Genomic DNA, 19,198 nt, shown 5'->3' with positions numbered 1-19,198 from the left:
CTCCTCCTCTTCCTCCTCCTCCTCTTCCTCCTCCTCCTCTTCCTCCTCCTCTTCCTCCTCCTCCATCTCCTCTTCTCCTCCTCCTCATCTTCCTCCTCCTCCTCCTCTTCCTCTTCCTCCTCTTCCTTTTCGTCCTCCACTTCCTTTCTTCTTTCTTCTTGCTAGTGTTCTAAGCTAGTGAAAAGAGATGAAACCCCTCCATTATGGAGAGTGACTATGGTCTTAGAGGCATTTAAATTCTGTCAAGGAGGTGGAAATGCTGACTGAAGAGAGAACCCGTAGTAGATAAAACAAGGAGGTTTGCTTTTCACTGGGAACTAGGAGGGTTGTACTGAGAAGAGTAACACTGGACTTCCATTTTCATTACTACCACATAGCCTAGTGCTAAGTTTATGTCCCTTCCTTGTCCCCTCATCAGAGAAGCTGTTGGCAGACCTGTTGTTGTTGGGCCCTCATATTTAAAAAAAAAAAAAAGACCTAGGGGGCTGGAGAGATGGCTCAGCAGTTAAGAGCACTGACTGCTCTTGCAGAGGACCTGGGTTCGATTCCCAGCACCCACATGGTGGCTACGAAGCGTCCTTAACTCCAGGGGAATCCGAAGCCCTCTTCTGACCTTCGAGGTATTACACAACATGGGCGCACTCACATACATGCAGGCAGTACGCTCATACACATAAAATAAAAATAATAAAGAAAATACTTTTTACAAAACCTTTCTTGGGGCTGGAGAGGTGGCTCAGCATTCAAGAACACTGTGTTCTTACAGAAGATCTGGGTTCAAATCCCAGCACACACGTGGCAACCAACTACTGTCCATAACTCCAGTTCCAGGGGATCCGACACCCTCTTCTGTGCTCCACAGGCACTGCATGACATGGGTGCACCTACATACCTGCAGGCAGTACACAACTACGCATAAAATAAAAATAATAAATGATAAATATTTTTTACAAACCCTCTTTCCTTGACATGATCACTGGCCATCTTCAGTTTTCTTCGTTTCTCTGTTTTGGCCTTTTTTACCATCTACCTTAGAATAGTTTCAAAGTTGGCATCTAACCAGCCAGAACTTGAGAGCCACTTTACAGGGTGTGAGGGCTTCCTCTTTCTTTTCATCCTGTTCCTTGCCCACAGTGCCCAATCTTTTCTGGGTAAGATACAAGAAGATGCTAATTAAAAACATGACACACCCTTGATGCCTCTGCATCTAAGTAAAATGGTCTCCAACAGAAATATTCAGATCTGTATCTCAGCCAAACTGTGGCACTACTAAGATTCTACTAATCAAAACATTTTGTTTCTACTCTGTAAACAATAAATCAAAGCACAGCTGATACCGTGAATACCAGTTTTACTCTTGCAGAATAGCACTTGTGGATGGGAATGGATTAGATGCAGAAACAGCACAGAGAAAGAGATTGACGGCTTGCTTTCTTAATGCCGTGCGTGGCACTTGTTGTTTTCCAGGGGGCTCACTAAGTGGGTCCTTTTGAAGTCGTGATGATTTTCTCATTTCACAGATGAAGAAACTGAAGCTGGAGAGTCGTTAGGCCATGAACTGGGCTGCAGAGATGAACCTTCCAGTCCCCATCTGCTGTGACTGTCCAGTTAGAACAGGGCAACACAAGTGATTCAGACACAGCCTGGCTTTTTCATTATGTGGCCTGAGATTGTGTGCAGGATCTTCAGTCAGAAAGAAAGGCCGATTGGCCTTTACCAGAGGCATTTTAGAACACTGACAGGCACAGGGTATTTTCAAGGAGAAGCTCTCCTCCCAGCTTCTCTGACCGCCCATTGGTTCTTTTTCTCAGGTTTTCACTCTAGACATGAATGTCACAAATGTATTGTTATAAAATTGCCACTCTCACTTACTAGGAGTCTTCTTTTGGTGTTAAAAGAATGAGACTCACCCTCCATGTTTCATTAGAGTTACACTGAGCACCTGCTGTGTCTGCTTAAATTGATTGTAAAAATACTCTCTGCCGTAAAGCATTTGAACCATCACATTTTGTCCGCTTTCCGGGATTGTGGTTGCTTTCCTGGCACGTGGCGTTTTCTGAGTGAAGTTTATACTTCTCCCTCAGCCTCTTGTTAAAGCAAAAAGGGTTTTGATTCTCAGGAATGGGATCTTCTGTAGACGGTCTTCAGTTCTGTTCACATTCTCATCTCTTAGGAGAAGCAGCTCGCTGAGCGTATGTCTCATTCTGCCGTGGGTCACAGTTTGGTGCCCAGCAGATAGGGTTTGAGTGCCTGTCTCCTCAGGGCCGAGCAGCTAAACCACTCAGCGTGTCCCAGCCACAGGTCCAGTCAGTCTGTGCAGCGAGTGTACTTAGCTCTGTGACAGCCTGTGCTGCAGTCCCATTCCACCTCCTACTTGATGTCACTTCATCAAACCCTGCACTTTCTTGATTGGACTCTGTTTTAAAAAGTGTATTACTTTTTTCTTGAGCAATGAAGTTGCATACATGACATATTAATCTGAAATGAACACCAATTCCATTTATATGTCTCAAGTCCACAGTTGCATTGACTGTCGTCGATTTGGTGCACTGTGTAGTTTTTCCTGTACTTTGTCTTTTTTCCTTTTCTTTTTTCACTTTGGCGGTATTGTGTGTGTCAGCTGACGACCCCCCCGTCTCTTTACCCCCCACCCACCCACGCCCATCTACACCCAGACTCTTACGTCCTTGTTCGCACGTGACATTGGGCTTCTCCCCCCCCCCCCGCCCCGTCTCTCTAGCCACATGCATTTGCGTCTCTTTTCCCAAGTGACTGAGGGGAAGATGTCTGTACTGTGTGGGTCACACTAAATGATTCTGTTTGTGTTTCGTGGTGTTATTTGTAGTAAGCATTTGGAAATCAATGAATGTCTCTTGTTTTCTTAATTGTTAGCTGCTTGGAATTTTAGAAAAGTCAGGTAAACTTGTCATCTTGTAAGTATTGTTCAGACCACAGCTGCATCTCTCACTTCCATTTTGCTTTTTAAGTGCATGAAGGCCCCAAGTGGCCAGCCGCTGTGTGTTCTTCATTGCAAAATACGGCATCTACTCTAAATAAATGTTTTAATAGCTGCATGGCCTGGAATCTGGCTGTATGTTTTCCACGTTTGTTCAGATTACTATCTCACAAAAGAATGCTTTCTGTGAATGACATTTTAAGTTCTTTGGAAGTTATGAAAGACTTCCCTTCCCTCATTTTCCTTCTCTGAACTGTGGTTTGTCAGCATGACTCTAGCTCTTAGCCCCAGCGGAAAGGCTGACCTTGTTCATGTGCTGCATACAGCATGCTTCTGAGTCCTCCGGCCATTTATTTGTGTGTTTTATTTCTCATTTTGTTGCTTGATTATATGTATTGGGGGAAGGGAGAGTCCCTTAAAATGTATATTTCCGATGAAGGAATGGATTAAGCGGAAGAAAGTGTGCAGTAGTATGATTCCTAGAGAGAGAGGAATCTGTATGTGAGTGTGGGCCTGACGAATGGGGACAGTGCCTCCGGGACATTCCCGGCCAGTGCTACTTCACACCACCTCTGGATAAAAGAAATTGGGCGTATCTATAAGTGTGGAGGTCACAGGAATTTTTGTTTATTTGTTTGTTTTCATCTTCGTGAGAAGAAGGTCTCAACCATATCACGTCAGCTTGATGAAATGGGAAAGACAGAATTTGCAGAACATTCATGAAAACTTCAAACTTCAAACAATTCCAGCAACTGCAAACACTAATTTCCCATAGATATAATTCTGATGTTCATAAATGCCTGTGGTGATAGAGTACTCATTTTGTGGATAGCTTTCTGTCTTCTTATTTTAAAGTTCTTTTAATATAAATTCACATTGTATTCTAAAATGAGTTTCTGATCATAGGCATCATATAAAACCTAACCATATTAGAATAGAATGCATTTGACTGAGAAATCATTCCTACATTTGAAAGAGGAAATAAGTCACAAAAGAAACAATTGATGGGACCGTGGAGGTGGCTCAGTTAGGAAGACACCTGCCACACAGGCACGAGGACCCAAGTGCAGCTCCCAGAACCCAAGCAAAAAAGCCAGGCTTGGTATGACATGTGCTTGTCAGTCCAGCCCTGGGAAACAGAGACCACTGGATCCCTAAGGGCTGCTGGAAAGCTAGGGTAGTCTAATTGGGAATAGGTTTTGATGAATTGGTCTACCTGAAAGACTTCTTAGCTATAAGACTGTAACTTAGGGATAGGAAGACATTTATGTCTCATATGAAGAAAATCTCCCCTTAGCTCTTATTTAGAAATCCCTTCACATCACTGAGAAAAAGATGTACATCACAGCGTGGAGAAACCCAAAATACATGGTATCCAGAAATAAGAGAGGGACTCTTACTGTGAAGCTGTTTCAGCCTCACAGGCCCTTCCGGAAGTATAAAAGCATTTTAACCTATCAGATTCTTAAGAGTTTTAAGGAAAATATTAAATGTTGACAAATAGTGCAGGGGAGTGTGAGTATAAACTGTTAGGGACTGTGATTGGAGAGAATATGGTGATGCCATTAGAAGCTTTAAAGCATACATATGCTTTTTGCAGTTCTATAGCTTGAAATTTATCCTTTAAAAGAAAAACCTCATTGATCTGCACCAAGTATCAAGCACACGACTATTTCTCACATTTTACAGAGCAGCACCGAGTATGCTGAAGGCACCGTTCCAAGCACATGTAGAAGCAGCTCACTTGGGCCTGCACTGCCAAGCGTCTGTCCAGGCAGCCATCATGGCCAGCCTCTTAGGTCAGGTGCTTTCAAAATGCTTATTCTTGACAATTTTTATAATAGTTATGTGAGGTGTAGGATGTCATTATCAATATCCAACAGATTGTTAAGCTAACACTGGGAAAAATTAAGTATCATACCCAAGACCACATGGCAAAGAAGTGTTAGAACTAACTAGCAATGCCAAACATGGGCAGTTTGTTAAGTATCTATTATGAATCTGTAGGGGAAATATGTTCTAAGTAAAAATCCTCTGGAAATAAAATAACAATGGAATGTGTTCTTGTACATATGCTAAAGATCATAGTATTCTATTAATGTGTATATATAGAGCCATAAATGCATTGCAGTGCGATTGAGAGATTACACCTCAAAATGCCAGGACTGATTATCCTTTTGTGGTGTGGTTACTGTAATTTTCTTTCTTCTGCTTTCTTGGAATTCCAAAGGAATGCCATAGCCATTGGTGAACATTTTTGTGTCAGTGGCCCAATAATACAGGGGATCCCAAAACCATATAATTTCAAAAATATTTATGGAGTTGGGAACATTTAAATAATACAGCACAGATGATGAAGGGATTCTCAAACGATGCATATTACTATTATTCAGCTTACATTTCAGGCCAGATTTTGTTTTCTTTGTAAATTTTCCTGTGTTGTCCATGCAATTTGGGTTGTATTCTGCTACTGATACCTAAAGAACGACACCAGGAGAAAAGTCTTTTACATGTAGGCCAGACGTTTGCAAACTGGAAGCCAAGCAGCAAAAGTGATGGAGCGGGGTTGCTGCTTTGTCTGATTGTTGCCTCCAGGCTAATGTATCTACAGGCAGTTAATATTTCAGTTCTCTGTACAAAGGCCTGCTCGGTGCTCTATCTCCCTGAGGCATGTTAGCTCAGCACTGAACAGTTAAAGGCAGTATCATGTGCATTAGCACAAACATAAAACAGCTAAACCAAAATGTCCAGTTACGTTCTATAATTCTTAGAGAATCCAAGTCTTATACTCTTGGAAGGTGCTATTAGTGGTTTAAGGGAAGTTTAAAAATACCAGCTTTCCTACACTACTGGTACTAAGTTATTTAAATAGTGACTCTGCTTCCCAGAATTTCTAAGTGATAGAGGCATTTTATCCTGATGACCCCTAGGGAACCTTTAGTTCTGCCTGTGAAACCAGAAGAGAAAGTAAAAATACACAGAAATGAATCAGGAAACACGGTAGTTGCTCACATCAACCCTTCACTACTTTCCATATAAAATGCAACTGGGCTGTGCTGTCAGTGAGGCAGTTTCTAAGATGGGCAGGTGAAAAAGATGACCAGGGCTAGCACAGTAGGTACTCAGGTTTGATTAGATGTATCATTTTGATCTGTGGCTTTTACTTCTTAGAAAAGTAGTGGCTGCCACATTTATTTGGCAGCAGCAGATAGGCTAGGCACTAAATTACATGTGTGGTTTCACTCAGTTTCTTACTGTTACTTTCGGTTAAAGTAAGCCTATCCAGACCCACAAAGCATGTGACTGGACGTAAATACTAACCCATGTGTGGATGACCTCAGGGTATCTGCTCCCTCCATCCACCGCATCCCCCTCTGACGTCCATAATAAACTGTAGCTTTTCAGCTATGTTTTGACTGTTTAATAACTTTTCTGAAGACCAAAATTTCATGCCATCCCTTACTGGCTGTCTGCTGGTACGAATGCGTGCCTGGGACAGCACATGATTTAAGAGTGACTGTGGGCTCCTCACATGCTTTGTGGCCCGTGCTGTTTGTTGGCATTTTTCCTCAGGTACCATAGACACATGGCCGGCTTTGACAGGCCAGGGCCTGAGAAGCTTTTGGCATGCAAACGCTTTCCATCCCTTGATATTTCAAATGGGTGTGAGACTAAACTAGAAAAGGAAAAGTGGGAGAAATGAGACCGTAAACCCAGGAGGCCGCTCACGTACTCCAGTGGACACCCCTGCTGTTCTCCTCAAATTCTTAAGGATGCTAACTTTTTCTGAACTCTTAGCACTCTCTCTGACCTACTTTAATTATTTTTCACCACATAATATGTGCATATGATATAAAATTGAAAATATTCACATATGACAGCTGTGGAGTCTCCACACATGTATCTTATAGGTGACTGGGAGACTGGACAGCTTTGAGGCAAGACGCCCAGCTCAGCTGCAGTGTCCTGTCTCCTCTGTATGCCTTGGGAGAGGCTACTGTCCGTGAGATAGTGCTGCGAATAACTAATGTGACCTGTTTTGCCTCCTGGGCAAAGGTCTAGGCTAGGCCAGGATGGCAGTCTGATAAGTGAATGGAATCTGAGCATACCTGCATGGGCCGCTTGGTCGGTGTGTCAGCTGTGCATGCTGGGCAGGTGGGATGGGTACTACCCCTTGTCAAGTACTTTCATTATCTGTATATATGTACAAATACACAATACTAGAGACATTCAGACAGTTTTGGATTATTGCCAATATTTTGAAAGAAACAGCAAAGGCATTTCTACAAAATGTAATGTAATAAAAAATAGAGTATAGATTTACTGGGATGAGAAATGTGAATTCTAAGACCTGAAAGGGGCAGTCAGGCCTTTCTTCACATTTGGTACTCTCCAAGTGACAGGAAACAAATGCTAGTCTGTTATTTTTTAAATGTTTTTACAGCAATTATGGTTAAACTCCACAGCTAAATATATAAATTTGAAATTCTTATATTCTTAAAGAATAAAAGAATTGTGAATGAAATTTAACTATGTAGCAATTTTGCAAATATACATTCTTTTTATATTATTATATACACAAATACACTTTTGAGTAAAAAAGGACAGCGGATATATTCAGACATCATTAAGGATCCACGATTCTTGGTCTTCCTCCAGTGGGAGGCCCTAGCATAGTACTTTTCCATGTGTTAGAAAGTCATCAATAGATCCCTTCATGAGCCTTTTCTACTTGGAGTGGTAAAGACCAGAAGAGTCTAGAGCTTTATGGAGAATATTGTGTCTGGGACCAAGTTATCCACTCCACTTGGTTCAACTTTCCTGACTCTAAAACTCACGGCTCGTTTGTTCAAGAAAATCACTGAACTCCATTCACCCTCTGTGTTGAAGACCAGATGTACAAAGTTCAGTTAACTTTGAATCGCTTACTTAAAAAAAAGAGAATGAATTTTGATGTGGATATAGCTGTTGATTCATATGTAGGTATTGGTTTAACAGAAGCTCATAGGGGAGAAGATGGATATGTATATTTACCAATGTTACCTTTTGTTAAGGTTGTATTGATTTTGTGTTCGTCAAGAGAAAATGAAGTTGCCCAGTTAATTTATGGTGACTGAAAGCTATTGAAATATACATAGTACCAGTTGATGTATAATCTGCCAGGTCCCTCCCTCCCTTTCTTGACCCTGGAGCATGAGACCATTGAAGCTAACAGGGAAGGCCTTGAACTGTGTGCTTAGTATCAGTTTAACCTCTGGCCTAACTTTTTAAAGTAGAATTCTTTAATTCCCTTTGTCTAGACTAGCATACTTTAACATTTAACAGATTCAGCTCTTTTAGGTGTCAACAATGAAAAGCAACATTTTTCAGAATGGCATATATTACTTATTATTTGAACTATATTCAGACCATGTTTAACATTTCGTATGATATAATTAATATATGGTCATCAGTGCGATTTAAATTTATGATATATTTTGTGCATCTTTTTCATGCTGTTTGATAAACAGAATACCTTGTCCCAACCCATATCCCTCCTCAAAACGGGAAAAAGAAAGATGTGTTTTCTTTCCCACTGTAGATTGGCGGGTGCTGCAGCCTCACTGTGTTCTGTGTACGTGACAACAAACTAACTCGAATTCCTGCAGAGGTGTCACAGGCACTGGAACTTCACGTCCTGGACGTGGCAGGGAACAGGTAAGAAAGTCCTGACTTGCCTTGCTGGAGAGAAACAAATGTACATCCATTCCCATTCTTTGCCGTGCATCCCTGCAGTTCCTGCTCGGCTGCTTAATTGAGCAACCCAGGCTCCAGACAGTTCTTAATGGGAACTGGAGGATTTGAGCCAGAACAAAAGAAACCGTCAGCACAATCCTAGCATAAGCTACTTCAGAGCAGAAATGCTTCCCAGAAAGATAGAACCTTCTAAAACTACCCCAAGAACGCAGCACGGAGGTTTTACCTTAGTTTTTATTATTACTTTTCTAAATCACAGTGGGCCTTAGAGACTCTTTATCACCTAAATGAGCTTGTATCAGTTTGAGGTTTTTTTTTTTTAACTCCCTGGTGTCTCGGTATGTGTTGCCCAGGATAGGCCCAGGCCATCCTTTGTCTTGAGCCTCCCAGGAAGATGGGCCAATAACTACATACTACCACACCTGGCTGAACTAATTCTTAAATATGGGCCTTGATATGTTGTGCTAGTCACTCTCAACCTCTTGAATTTGTAAATAAAATTTATATATGTATATGAACATTTTTAGGGTGAGAGGCCTTTTAGCCAATGTCATGGCCATGTGATTTAGAATCAAAGAATGACTCAGGGCCCCAGGTTGGTATCCCATGACCCAGCAGCACTGTTCCCTAAGATCTGAGCTGCTCACTGCCCAAGCTTCATGAATGCAGAATACAGTCTTATTTCCAACCCTCCAAGCTCATTTCAGCACTCAAGTGCCTTGTGTACCTTCTCCCTGGGCATGCTCAAGCTGCCCTTCTACCTGGGACCCTGTCCTTGCCTTCGCTACTCATCACCCGCAGTTTATTTTCTGCAGGAAGCTTCCCTCTGGGTCCTTGTAAAGAACTTCCTTTGTAATGATTGCCCTGTGCACAGCCCTTCTGCACTGGCCGATACCTAAAGGTGCACAGTCTGGTTCTGTGTCACTGTATCTGTCACTTTTCCCATCACAGTATCTGGCACACCATGGATGTCTGGTAAATACTTGACTGAATGGAACTGCTGTTAGTTTTGTGGAATGTGCAGTACCATGATGTGTTCTATTGCAGGCTTTGTTTCGGACAGGAATTTAAAACTGCCTTTCAGTGTGACAGGGAAAAATAAGAGAAAAAGCAGAAAAAATGTTTAGTGATTTCACATGGTGAAGCCAATAGTGTCAAGGGCAGTGGGGCACTAGTGCCTGCATATTGATTAGCTGATCACTGAGGTCAGCACCAGCTTTCATTCTTAGTAATGGATCCTAGACAGCTGGGCTAAATAATCTGGAACTGGACTTGAGCTATGACCTCAGAGTATGTACATTTTCAAAGAATGCTTTCAGGGCATCTCGATAGAGTTGCTGGGAATGAGGATTGATTGGGACTGTCGGTTTCTGTTGGAGTAAACCCAGCCGCTCACCTGAGCCTGGGAAGTGCTCTTCTTTCCCGCCCCTGTCCTGCTGCCGGGGATACTCAACAAGCCCTAGTTCTTGCTACACTAGTGAGCGTGAGTTCCCATTCTTAATTCTTGAGCAGAAACATGGCTCCACTGTCTAAAAACAATTTCACATGAGTAGAGGTGTCACTCACTCTGCAATTCCCAGAAGAAAGTTAAATTTTTATTATGCTTGGGCCTGGGTGGAAAAATCCAATTAAGTTGAGTTACATTGCTGTCATCTGAGTCAGGTAGATGTACCATTTAGTCCATGCGTATATAGATTCATAACTAAGTTTAAGCCTATTAAAGTGTTTAATCACTACTTGTTTAAAAATATTGGTATTGAAACTAATAAAAACTAATAAAACTAATTTTTTTAAAAAGTACCACATGTCAGTGTTGTAGCTCACAAACACCTCACACCCTGGGAAGTCACTGTGAATTCAGGTTTCTAGCCTTCTCCTGGGTACATAAAAATAGCACCTGCCAGGCAATACTGCATGTTATTTTGCAAAATATTTTTTATATAAGTCTCGACAGGATAAGTTATAGGAAGGGTGACTCTAAAGTACCACTTGTAAACTAGGAAGACCTCTTTAACATTGAGAAGAGTCCTGTATCATTAACTACTCGGGCACAGAACAGAATCCCTTAAACTTATTAAACTCTTATTAAACTCTGCCTAGAAATACTCATCAGTACACAAAATTGGGTGCTTGGGGATCTTACTTCAATGTTAATAGTACCAAATACTAGAAACAGTGTTTGTCAATGGGGAAATAAAATATAGACATTTGAGCTTTGTGTGTGTGTGTGTGTGTGTGTGTGTGTGTGTGTGTGTGTGTGTGTATGCTAATAAAACAAAAAATTTAGCTGTGGAACAACTAAATGGAACAGTTCTGTTAGGAGAGGAGGGACAGAGACTTGAGGGTGCATGGCGTTTCAGTGTTAGAGATTTGGTACTTAATTTTTCTCAGTGATTGTGTTCTAAACATTTATACATGTCAAAGATGTTTTGAGAACTGTCCTTGAAACTAGAAAATTCTACTTGGGAGTAACAAGCAGATAAAATATTAAATTGTAGTCATATTCAACCATTGGTTAATACTACATTAACCGGTAGGCCATGCTTAGTTGTTAAATATTTTTGACAAAGCAATTGCTATATATTCTTGGGGCTTGTAAGGTCACTCGAGGTTGGACTGGCCATAGACACAACGGGAAGCAAAAGACTCACAGTGGTTGTCTGTTTGTGCTAGTCCTCTTGCCATCCGTGCAAACAGTAACTACCATGTTTTTACTCCTGGGCGATTTGGTCTTAAATAGAACAGAGATGTGTGCAGATGGGGCTGTGGTTTCTTCTGCTGATTCTGTTTATTTGGTAGTCTACAAAAGGTGCCAAACTAAACTTAAAAGGTATTAACTCCTTTGGAAAGCCAGAACCTGTTTTTTATCCATTTTCTGACTTACAGGTTGATGACCTTCCTAGGGAAGTAGAGGAGAATGTATGCCTTTTCCCAAGCTACAGTGTGTCCTGAGAAGCTTGGCCTGCCAGCAGGATCTGTGTGGCACTGTGTAGGGACAGGGGCACTTCTGTGCACAGAACAGTTGAGAACAGGCTGGTGTGTGGTGTAGACATGGCCAGCAGCATCTATGTTCAAGTTTGTGCTTGGATTATTTGCATGAAAACTACTGTTTCAGGCTGCTCATTAATATGTGTTGGAATATGATTATAAGCCCTGCTGTTGTGGAGTCTAGTAATTTATTTTGGCTTTTATCATCTGCTTGTCATCCTTAGAAGCTGTTATTTGTTAGTGTTATTTTTAGCCTTTTACATATACCTTTGCTTGAGTGCTCAGCTGAGAAGCCAGTGATTACTGAGGAGCTATGGTGAGCAGACTGTCTGTTTTCAGATCTTGATTTTTTTCACCCCTTGTACTGCTGTGGTTAAGAAAGGCAGAGATACTGACTATAAGCGTCTTGATCAACACTTGAAAAATTTAACATTATAGAGGATGTAGCTTAACTCCTATTTTAAAAGAAACTGTAAAATGTGAAAGGTTTTATTTCTATAATTTGAAAATGTTTGGCATACTTGATGCTTTTGCAGTGTTTAATGCTGTATGTGTGTGTGTATGTGTCTGTGTGTCGTCTGTGTGTGTGTGTATGTGTATGTGTGTCTGTTTGTGTCTTCGAGGCTGGATGTCAAGCCCAGGGCTATGTGCATGGTAGACAGAGGAGACCTCTGCCACTAAGCTGTATCCTAAGCCCTATAATGGGTATTCATGTATGTATGTTTGTATGCTTATATCTCTGTTGTAGTGCCTGGCAAGTACATGTCTTTAACTTCCTCGAATGTGAATGTATATAAAACATCCTTTTTGTGGAGAGATATCATTGGCAAGCAAACGCCTCTAAGTGAGAGGTGAGGGTGGAGCTGGGACTCTACTTTGCTTCATTTTCTCCCAGTGTTGCTTTGTTGGCATGAGCTCTACTACACTGGACAGATTTTAGGGTTGAAGGATAAAATGTGTGACCCCCACTTGTGAAACACTGACACACAGTAAATAGTCTTTTGAAGAGCACTTTAACATAAAGCCTCATGGCTACTCTGACTTTATGGGTATGATTTTAGAACATAACTCCCCTGGAAGTTACAGGAACACACACTTATACGGGCACCACACCCAGCCCACACACATGGGACAGACCAGCCTTCACTCTACCTGCTATTAAGGAAAGAAAATATATCTCATTACTATAACTAGCGCATTAGAAGTCTTTTGAACACATCAGCTGTATCATGTCAGCAGTCTTTGATATTTTTACTTCATTTATTAAGATAACTTAATCAGTTTATGTGCTCCAGATTTGTTGTATAACATTATAGTACAACTTCTTTTCATGTTTCTACCAGAGTCCTACTACATTTACTCAGACTTTGTTAAATCAAATGGTAAAGATGTCTGCTAATGCAGTATTGCTCTGTGGCCAGGATATACGTGGGTTTCCTGGGAGGTAGGATGTCTCTCTCACGAACTCATTTCTGTGATCAGTCCTTAATAACAGAGTCATCTGTAGACTGAAATACTTGTAATACTGGTATTCGGAAAGGTGTAGTTGTTTATGCAATAAATTGGTCCCCTAGTGGGAAGTGTTGGTTTGCACTATTGTGAAGGGGGTCCAGATCATTCTTAGTGTGGGCCTGTGCTGTGTCTCGGAGGATATTTAGCCACTTTACTGACTCTGCCTACTCCATACCAGTAGCCTTCCTGCCCCACCCAGCTGTGGCAACCAAAAATGTCTCCAGAAAATGTCAGGTGTCCCTTGGGACCAGTTTTCCCAACTAATACCCATGACACTAAAGTAATAAAGTCATTTATTTTGTAAGTACTAAGTATATATATGCTTTCTGATGGTCGTCTTTATGAAGTAGATTTGATAGAAAAAATATTTTATTTATTATTTTTATTTTATGTGCATGCGTGTATTGCCTGCATGTATGTAAGTCTACCCATGTGGCGCAATGCTTGAGGAGGTCAGAAGAACGCCTTGGATTCCTCTGCAACTGAAGTTGTGAATGGTTGTTAGCTGCCATGTGGTGCTGGGACTCAAACTCAGGTCCTCTACAAGAGCAGCGCTCTTAACCACTGAGCCATCTCTCAGCCCCTATAAAACTAATCTTCAAGTGTCACATTTCAACTTTTAAATTGTTCTTAAATGAACTCACTCATCTCCAACTAAATAATCTGATGTGAATAGCAGTTATCACCTGGGAATCTGGGCGACCGGAGTGACTAGAATCTGAAAGGTCTGAGTTCAGTGGGAGTTCCTGAAATAAGCTCTAGAGAAAGCAAATGCATCAAGTGCAAAATGATAACTTATTTTAGGAACGAGGTGAACTTCTTGGCTCTCCAGCCCTCTCCTTCCTACCATCCCAGAAATACTCGGAAAGGTGATGGGCCTACCAGGGAGGCTGTGGCCCTTTGAGGTGCTGAGAACTGCTTCTGGGACCTTCCAGCTATGGGATTTTTTTTTTCTTTTTTTCATCTCCTTCAGTTGAGACTCAGTGCAAGGCTTTGGATGTCTTATAATTTCTTCATTGTTGCCCTGTGGCCCAGATGTCCCCCAGAGAGGTAGCTGAAGTACAGGAAGCCCAGGCCTTACTGAAGGCTGTCTCACTGCGGATCTAGTTACCAACGTCATGTCTGCCTACTTGCAACTCAATCTCAGGGTGCTCGTTCTGGTTTTTCCCCCGTTTGTATTGACAGGAGTTGACTCACTGACGTTTGACCTTGTGACTTCTCATGTGTTTTATCAGGTTGCAGCATCTGCCTTTGTCCCTGACCACCTTGAAGTTAAAGGCTCTGTGGTTATCTGACAACCAGTCTCAACCTCTGCTCACATTCCAGACAGACATAGACCACAGCACAGGGGAGAAGATTCTAACTTGTGTCTTACTTCCTCAGCTGCCTTCTGAAGCTACTTGCCAAGGTGAATCTCACTTCCGGGAGCATTCCCATGGCCACCACAGTGACTCGGAGCTAAGGGCTGCCTGCCCACAGGCCGCCTTTCCCATGTCTCTTGTTTGAGCCAGCCCGGGTGCGGTAACTGTAGGGCTACTCTGGAAAGGTACATCCTCAGAGGAAAAAGTTGCTAATGTTTATCATGTCTGAGATTCTGAAAGCAGCCTTTTGGTTTTGAATTATAGTAAGGCCAAAAATGTAATGCCCATAAAAATGGTAACTTGCTAAAATTCAAACTGAAGCTGGAGGATCCACAGATATCTCCACTGAGTTATTTTGAGTCATTTTATCTTTGTTTTGTAAATTTTGTGATTTTAAAAAATAGTCACACAAACATCAGAATGCTGGGATAAATCCTTTGCTTAGAGAGCTGGGTTTGTTAAGCACCGGTATGCCCTGGGAGACTGAGTCCCCAGAGTGAAAGCATTCCAGATGATCTTGCCAGTCCCTTGTGTTAAGAGGAGAGCTGTTAAGATTCTCAGATAAAGTGTAGCAGGGTGTCACCAGAGAAGGTGCCAGCCCTCACTGCTGCAGCCCACCACCATGAAGTGCTTACGCAGACAGAGCGATAAAAGGACTCTTCCTGAAATGTTGTTAACGTTCTATAATGAAGCATTAGGCATATTAGTTGAGCAAATAGTTTATATGATCTCAATGAGAGGTAAATGTCATTAAAAGGGGTGATTCTACCCAGGGCTCTTTGCTCTTTGTTTTACTTGTTCACAAATAGCAAAGGTTTGGAGGTTTGAACAGTGGCCTATCCTTATTCCTGGTACTGTGGCTCTCGTACATTCTGATCCGTCAGCCACTCAGTTACCACATAGCTGTTAGCAGTTGCATGCTGGCATTCCTTGATGTGCCCTTGTCACTGCAGAGAATCTGCCTCGCTGTGGTGCACTGGAGAGCTTGGTCCATGATGTCTCGGACGAAGCCTGGAATGACCGTGCGGTACACAGAGTCAGTGCAATCCGGTTTGTGGAGGATGAAAGAGATGAAGAAGAGAACGAAACGGTATGGAGATGGGGCGTCTAGAGTAGACATCTTCTGAGATTGACAGTTACAAGGAATGTGGGTGTTCTCTGTTTTCATTTGAATATTTTCTATTTCACCTTTCAATATTTAAAAAAATTTTAACTTAGGAAACAACTACTTCTAGGCACTGAGTCACAAAATGTAAATAAGCAAATAGCACTTTGAGTTACATTTATTATGTTAGGACTTGAAAAGTCTTCCCATCTTCACTGTGTTTTTCCTTAGAGTTGGGAATGCCCCCGTTCTGACCTGTGTGAGTAATGTCTTTTGTCGTCCCCAGCCCTGCTCAGGACTGAACCTTGTTGACTCCATTCACATGTTATGAGGTGACTCAGTACCAGACTTCTTTCCTTTTAGCATACCAGGCCACCTTTGCCTTCATGGGGAATCTTGTGATCTTAGATGAACCACCTTGACAATTTCCATTCAGAAATCAGAAGTATGTCTGAAAGGCCTACACTTTTGTTCATATTTGAAAATGTCTTTCAGATGCTGCATGTCTCCGCTTTTAACTTCCTACTGGTTTACAGGGGCTTTTTAAATTCCTTGTACAACTGGGATTTTTATCAGCAGTGCTTGGAAGGAGTGCCTGCAGCCCCCCAAACAAAGGGTGGCTTGAAATTATTGCTGCAGTCTTTGTTACTTGGTGATCCAACTGTCAGCAGTTGGGACTTCAGGCATTTGCCGAAGTAGGGGACATAATGGGAATTAGGGACAATAAAGTAAGTTCGAGGTCAGTATCTCTCTAATGCTCATCAGAGACTTTTGAGTGTAGTTATTTCGGTAGTTGTTTTATTGCCTCAGTGGTGTTCCTTGCTGACCTGATGTGTTTCCTCTCCAAACTTCAGGGTAGGTCATTTGAAACATAAATGCTGCTTTATGAGACAGTGAGTCATATATTAACTAATTAGGAAGTCCTACGCCTGCCGACCCTGGTACTGGAGTCTCGGCACTGCAAGTGTGGACATCCGTCAGTAGAGCAGATGCACAGCACAAGCCACCTCGGAGGCTTTGCTGTGTTCCTTTTTCTTCAACACCCAAGCTTCAAGGGTTGAAAGAAACCAGACCCATCTGGGGTCATAGTAAAACAGTCTGGTAAACTTAATCTAGGGTTTTTTTCTTCCTGTAGAGCCCATAATTGTATCTTAAATATTGTTATCTTCTTTATGTTCATAGAAACAATTTTATTTTACACAAATATTTTTAAATGTGTTCCTTTACTCTAAAAGTAATTCATCCTGTCATGACAGTGTAAGTCACAGGAAACACTTTGATGTTCCATTAGCTATCAGTGAACAGTTGGTAAATGTACATAGCTGTGAAGGGACCTCCTCCCCCCAGCTCATGATTTCTAAAGTTGTAAGATTTGTATTGGAATGCTAATGCCTCAAAGCTGCGTACTTTGAAAAAGTAACAGGATAAAACCAGAGCACTCATCCTACTGTTTGTTTTCAGAGAACGCTTCTTCGGAGAGCCACTCCACACCCAGGGGAGTTAAAGACCATGAGAAAGACAGTGGAGAATTTGCGGAACGATCTGAATGCTGCTAAGGGACTGGATTCAAACAAAAACCAGGTCAATCATACCACTGACCGAGTGACCACCTCCGTGTAGAACCGCACCTCCCACCGAGTGACCACATCTGTGTAGGATCTCACCTCCCAGTTTGCCTGCTCCATCTTCCCTGTTGTGGAGATGTCCTATGCTCCTGAGGAGCCTCAAGCAGTCCTTCAACTTCACCATCCCCGTTCTGGGATGCTGCTCTCTCCCAGAAAGTGCCTTACTCCTCCCTCAGTCAGTCATCACTCCTGCAGCCTCCCATCCTAGTTGTTTCTCAAATTTCAGTTGTTAATAATAAGTAGAATACACTACTGTCAACATCTGACCTTCATTTCTGTCTTATGTTGGGGTAAGGGAGAGCAGAAAGTGGAATTATCCTCTTCCCCTCCATTAAGTACTGGACATTTTGAACCTAAGTACTCACGGACCTAAGGATGGGAGGAGGCTTTATGTATGGGGAAAATTGATACTTTTTTAACCTTTTTGGCAGCTCAGATGGTGTAAATTTAAAACTTTTGTATAGGTCTTTCATAACAAAACTTATGTATTTCTTTGTTATTTTATCTGGAAGACGGTACATATTTTCGTATTTGCGCAGAAAAACAAACGAGGCCTAAAGTATTTGTTTTCATTTGTACCGTCCACTGCGTGCCTTACTGTGTCCTGTGTCCTGTCAGGACAGTTGTAGACAGTTGTAACCAGTGTGTCTTTGAGCAGGGAGATGGGAACAGGAATGTGGTCATTTTAAAAGTGTTGCATTTTAATCAGTAATTTACCAGGTAGATTTGTTTGTTAACCAAAAAGGTGAATTTATCAATGATTTATAAGTTATATCAGGTATTTCTTCGAAAAGATGAACCAAAGGGTTAGACTGCTGATACTTCACTTTAAAGACTCTCTTTTAGTGACTAAATCCTAATGAGTGCAGTGTCAGACTGCCTACTCCAAAGATCTGTGCCATTTGTATAATGACGTAGAGCAAAAATCCACAGAAGGAGAAAACTGGTTCAGAAATTCAGTGGGGAAATAGATTATGTATTGCAAAGGAATGATTCTTGCTGAAGAAAGCTTTAAAAGTTTTATATTCAGATAAAAAAAAAGACCACAATAAAGCAAAATAACCTACTACCATAATAGAAATGTTGCTATCGTTATACAAGTGCAATTTAATTTGTAAATAGTTTGAATCAAATTATAACAAAACACTGCTTCAAGATTTAATTGCAGTCTGCTAATTTAAGGGGTAAGGGTATGTTTTAATGTGTTTCTGTTGTTCTCTTTTTTTGTATGCTGTCATAAAAGAGAAGTTCAAAGTGCCGGTCACTATGTGGTGTCTGGGAAGATCATGTGGCTTTCGGGGAGGGAGGGCATATGAGCTTTTCTTCAGGAAATAAACTCAGCCTGATGTCAAAAGTCACACAGCTTTTTAAAAAGTGTTACTTTGTGTCTTTAAAACGATAGTAGGTAACTAAGTTTTTTGACAACCCATTTCTGTCCACTAAGTATCCAAGTTACTAGTTAATTTTGAGTGGCCCCTGTGGTATTTGGAGGCATGTGCCCCCACAGGACAGGACCCAAAACTGTCTGCATGGATCCTGTGTTGAGTTGTGGCATCTGGCCAACTGGACTTCCTGGAAACCAACCAAATGCTATAGCTTCTCTTCCGTACATGTAGTTTGTGTTCCTTAATATTCTAAGTTGTGTGTGCGTGCGTGCGTGTGTGTGTGTGTGTGTGTGTGAGCGCGCGCGCGCGCGCGCGTGCATCTTTGGATCTGAAGGTACATGACACTTAAATGGTTTCCAGCTTTGCTGCCTCATCTGTGGGATGCATTTTCATTGCTCCATTTTAAGGTTTTGATATCCCCTGATTTTAAACCTATAAACATGGCTTTATTTGAGGAGAATCATCTTGATTGTGAAAAACATTAAAAAAAAAAAAAAAAAAACTTGTCCAGTGTGTTTTGTTTGCAGTTT

At 41.6% G+C, this 19,198-nt stretch overlaps 1 protein-coding gene across 1 annotated transcript in view; it reads left to right on the top strand.

Annotated features, from left to right (window-relative positions):
* Lrrc1 (leucine rich repeat containing 1) overlaps positions 1-18,194 on the top strand; it is a 145,903-nt gene extending 127,709 nt beyond the window's left edge. Inside the window, exons 11-14 of the mRNA XM_008836528.3 lie at positions 8,538-8,653; positions 14,428-14,600; positions 15,507-15,643; positions 17,120-18,194. Coding sequence (XP_008834750.1) covers positions 8,538-8,653; positions 14,428-14,600; positions 15,507-15,643; positions 17,120-17,278 — 585 coding nt within the window. The 3' untranslated portion in view covers positions 17,279-18,194. The remainder of the gene's footprint in view (positions 1-8,537; positions 8,654-14,427; positions 14,601-15,506; positions 15,644-17,119) is intronic.
* Positions 18,195-19,198: the final 1,004 nt, after the last annotated feature.

This window comes from Nannospalax galili, unplaced genomic scaffold, assembly GCF_000622305.1.
Source record: "Nannospalax galili isolate Female #2095 unplaced genomic scaffold, S.galili_v1.0 scaffold930, whole genome shotgun sequence".
Lineage (NCBI taxonomy): Eukaryota > Metazoa > Chordata > Mammalia > Rodentia > Spalacidae > Nannospalax > Nannospalax galili.
This window is presented reverse-complemented; position numbering and strand designations above follow the sequence as displayed.